Source organism: Myotis brandtii, unplaced genomic scaffold (assembly GCF_000412655.1).
Source record: "Myotis brandtii unplaced genomic scaffold, ASM41265v1 scaffold2426, whole genome shotgun sequence".
Lineage (NCBI taxonomy): Eukaryota > Metazoa > Chordata > Mammalia > Chiroptera > Vespertilionidae > Myotis > Myotis brandtii.
The window spans coordinates 11,159-15,364 of NW_005359175.1; the positions used below are offsets into that span (position 1 = coordinate 11,159).

The following is a 4,206-nucleotide window of genomic DNA, read 5'->3' on the forward strand; positions in this document are numbered from 1 at the left end:
CGGTAATCGCTGCAAGCACCTCTGAGAGAGAGCTGCCCTCGAGTTCCGACCGATGCCAGACAGTCCAGTTTCTTTCTGTATGAGTCTGGGTCCCCAGAGACTCGCCTGGAACTGGAGTTCAGAGCAGTCAGGAGCTTGTGTCTCCCTCCCAGTTGAAAAAGACAGTCGTGTCCTCAGTTTCCAGCCCTTTCCACGTGCACCGTGTCCTCAGTTGCCAGACCTTTCCATGTGAGCCACATCCTCAGTTGCCAGCCCTTTCTGCGAGTACCTCTGTACCTCTGCACTTTACTTCCGCACCTCCTCTGTGTCTCAGTGTGCTTTTCTCTTTCCTTCTAGTTGTAGAATTCCCACTCAGCCAGCCTTCCTGTGGTTCTGGGTGATTGTGCGAGGCAGCAATTTCATTTTTGAAGTGGTTGTGGGAGGCAGCAATTTCAGGTGTTTAGCTATGCCGCCATCTTGGTTTCTTAAATAACCTTTTAAGAATAAGTAGGGTTTCTAAGTCAGTGATTAGTGCATTGCCAATACATATCCATACATCCATCCTAATATAATAAAAGCCTAATATGTAAATCGACCAAACAACAGAACCATCAGTGAGCGGGGAGAGGGGCTGGCGAGCAGGCAGGCCGGCTAAGGTGATTACCAGTGGGCAGAGGGAGTTGACAGCAATCAGGGGGTGGTAGTGACCTGCGGTGGCAGGGCAATGGGGGGTGGGGTTAGCCACTCGCTGGCCGGTGCCATTCCCAATCAACCCACCAGTCGCTTCCTGCAGAGGGAGGCCAGACTGCAGTTTTGGCCCGCTATCCCGGGGGAGAGGGTCTAAGCTGTCAGTTGGACATCAGCCAAGGGCTCCCGGACTGTGAGAGGGTGCAGGCCAGGCTGAGTAACCACCCTCAAATGCACAAATTTTTGTGCACTGAGCCTCTAGTCTATATATATAAAAGCCTACGTGACTGTTACGACTGATCAACCAAACAACTGGTCATACCAGTCACTATGATGCACACTGACCACCAGGGGGCAGACGCTCAAAGCAGGAGCTGCCCCCTGGTGGTCAATGCACTCCAACAGCCAATATCCCATGGTCCCTCTGGCCGGCTGGTCCTGATTGGCCCTGATCAAGACTGGGTAAGATGGCCCCGATTGGCCCCAATTGCAGGCCAGGCTGAGGGACCCCACCCATGCACAAATTTGAGCACTGGGCCTCTAGTAGAAATGTAATGTATCAGATATTGTCTAACAGGGACATGCCAGCCAATATTTTCACATTGGACTGTATCCTGACAATGAAAGAATAGAAAAAACACATGCAAGAATTTAAATAAAAGTGCTGCACTCCAGTTGACCCTCCCTTTATGCTTGTTTCCATTTGGTACCTCAGTGTACACCTTTCTCAAATTACAGGCTTTCCTGAGCTCAAGATTCAATACCTTCATTGACCAGGAAAGTCAACTATTCCCATCTTGTGAAACTAAATCATGTCAGTGAAAGAGATGCTCTTTGTCATCTAATACACATGGAACATGAATGCTAGCCATGAGGTGGATCAAATTAATAAACATATTGACCTATGCCCTATTTTAGAAAACTATTCTTCTTTGGCAACCGAAAATCTTTGAGAATCTGTTTACTTTCAGAAGTGAATTTTTTCTCTTCCAAGGATTTAAACTAAGGAACTTATGATGGATATGCCTGCATTGGCCAATGTGCAAAAGGATAATTATTTTTCATTTATTTGACGTTTATTTGACTGCCATGAAAATAGATCTTGCCAGCTATTTCAGAAAACGAAAGGATCCAGAAGGGCAAGGAGAGGAGTGTTGTGGGGGAGACTAGGAGGCAAAAAGAAAAAAAATATATGTTTTCAATTGCCGTGTTTCTTGGAGGGATGAATGAAAGTCATAACCAGCTGGACTATGAAGTGCACTGATAGAGCTGAAATAGAGAGACACTATCAGAATTATGATCATGGTGATGAAGGGAACTGTTTTTATTCTCAGATTTGCTTTCCCTGTGCTTACTCTGATTTCTGTAAGTCAAAGTCTTGTGACCTGTTGGAATGAGAGAGTTTTTATGCTTCACTATTAAGATACTAATTTTTTTTCTAGTGGCATGTTGGCTGACTCTGTCCTTCCAAATTGGGACATTGACATGGTCTGATGGCACAAATTACTAACTGTTTATTAATTTATTCCACCCTGTAGCCCTGGGGCTTGACAAAGAAATTGGAAACTTTGAAGTGGGCAAGGAATTTGATGCCCTCTTGATCAACCTCAAAGCATGTGATTCTCCCATTGACCTGTTTTCTGGGGATTTTGATGATAATTCTGACGTAAGTAAAAAAAGTTAATCAAAAGGCATATATTTCCTGAAGTAATTACAGAAGTTTCCTTGTAGAAAACAAAATAGAAACAAACATTTTAATGAAATACAAGAGACTCTTAGGAGGGAAGCTAGATTTTTAAAAGTTAACATAATTTCATGACAATAATGTTAGCAATAATGGTACTAATAGAATATTTGTATTTTGAATATATTTGTATATTTTAATGGTTTGGGCTATAAGAAGCCATAATATAGCTAGCACTTACTGAATACACTTGCTGGGTGCTAGATGGTATAGCATTAAGCACTTGCATACGTAACTTTTGTTTAATGATCAAAACAGCTCTTATGAGAGGTAGGTACTATTTATATTGCCATGTAATCTGTGGGGCAGTGAGGTTTAGGGAGGTTAATTGATTTATCTAAGGATTCTGGCTAGTAATTAGTAATTAGTAGACAGAGTTGGGATTTAAGCCCAGGACTTCATGACTTCCAGTGTCTGGGTGATTGACCACAATGCTACATTGATTTTCTCAATTATAAGAAAATGAGTTTTATTACTTTGTTCCTTTTATTATAAAATGTGTCCCTATATAGAAAATAAACTAGTTCTTCTTACTTTAATAACAATTAGTTATAAGATACTGAGTTTTTCTAAAAATATTAATTACCATTTATAAATTGATCCACTTATAAAAGTAAATATGTAAATGTAACATAGTGGGGGTTTTTAGGAGAAAGATGCTGGGTTATTTCAGGTTGATTGTTATTTTTATATTATTTATTCTTCCGCTCCTTTATTAGAATGGATTTCTTGGAATAGGGCTCAGCCCTATTTATTCAATCATTTTTCTTATATTATACATCACTTAATATATTTGCATTATTTCATTAATTAATTTATGTAACACTTTTGTTCTAAAGTTGCCAAGGTTTTATATAGCAAGAACTTTCCAGCAATAGATAGACATTTGTTAATAGCCCATATTTTTTTAAGCAAAAGATCACTTCTTTTTCATTAATAAAAGTAGATGATTTTACCATTGAGAAATGAATTTATATTTCTGGGTTTTCCCAAACCCACTACTGACTGTGAATTTATTTTTCTAAATGCACAAAAATAATTATTTCTTATTATTACCTTTATTTTCCATTTTAGGCTTTTATCCAGAAGTTTCTCTATCTAGGTAAGTAGAAATATGTCTCTATGCTAAATAAAATCTTTCTTTGTCTCTATCTTGGGTATGACTCTCTGCATTTATGATACCACATGTAAAACCCTATGTGTGATCATTTGCTTTGGTTTTTTAAAAACATTTCTCAGCATAGAGTCCATTTGTGGCACAATATTTAAAGACACAATGTGAAATTGGCATGCTCCTCTAGAACATACAGTCATAAATCCTAATCTGAGGAGTGGCAGGCCCAGGGGATGGCTAATCATGCCTCTTCCCCCTACACTCATTCTCTATCCCGAGCTGCCCTACCAGGTCGTATTCACGATAAGGATGTGGTGGGATCTTTTCACACATGCTTTTTCACATACTCACATTCTGTTGTATTCACTGAGGGAGGGAAATAAATAATGTACAAGATTCTACTCTGCCTCCCCCTCGGTTGAGTGTCCTCTGAGCCCTGAGTGAACTTGGGATGGGAGAGACACCTGTTGCATTCCTTGTGGAGCTCAGTTCTCACAGGTCCTGCATCTCACCACGCTAAGTGTATTCTGGGGTGGAAAGCTAAGTACTTCCTTTACCTTTGGGACTAGAAAGGCAAACCACTCACTTCAGCTGAAAGGACAGTGATAGGGGTCAATTCAGCTTTATGTGATTTCTGCCTTAGTGGCAGATTTCAGACTCCAGTTCTCAAATTAGATGCAGC

General features: G+C 40.4%; 1 protein-coding gene across 1 annotated transcript in view; it reads left to right on the forward strand.

The window, feature by feature from the left end:
- Nucleotides 1–3,814, forward strand: part of LOC102248729 (guanine deaminase-like) — a gene marked incomplete at its 5' end in the record, with an annotated part of 12,479 nt that extends 8,665 nt beyond the window's left edge. Inside the window, 2 exons of the mRNA XM_005867008.2 lie at nt 2,205–2,332; nt 3,485–3,814. Of these exons, the coding sequence (XP_005867070.2) occupies nt 2,205–2,332; nt 3,485–3,520 (164 nt within the window). The remainder of the gene's footprint in view (nt 1–2,204; nt 2,333–3,484) is intronic.
- Between the last annotated feature and the right edge of the window lie 392 nt (nt 3,815–4,206).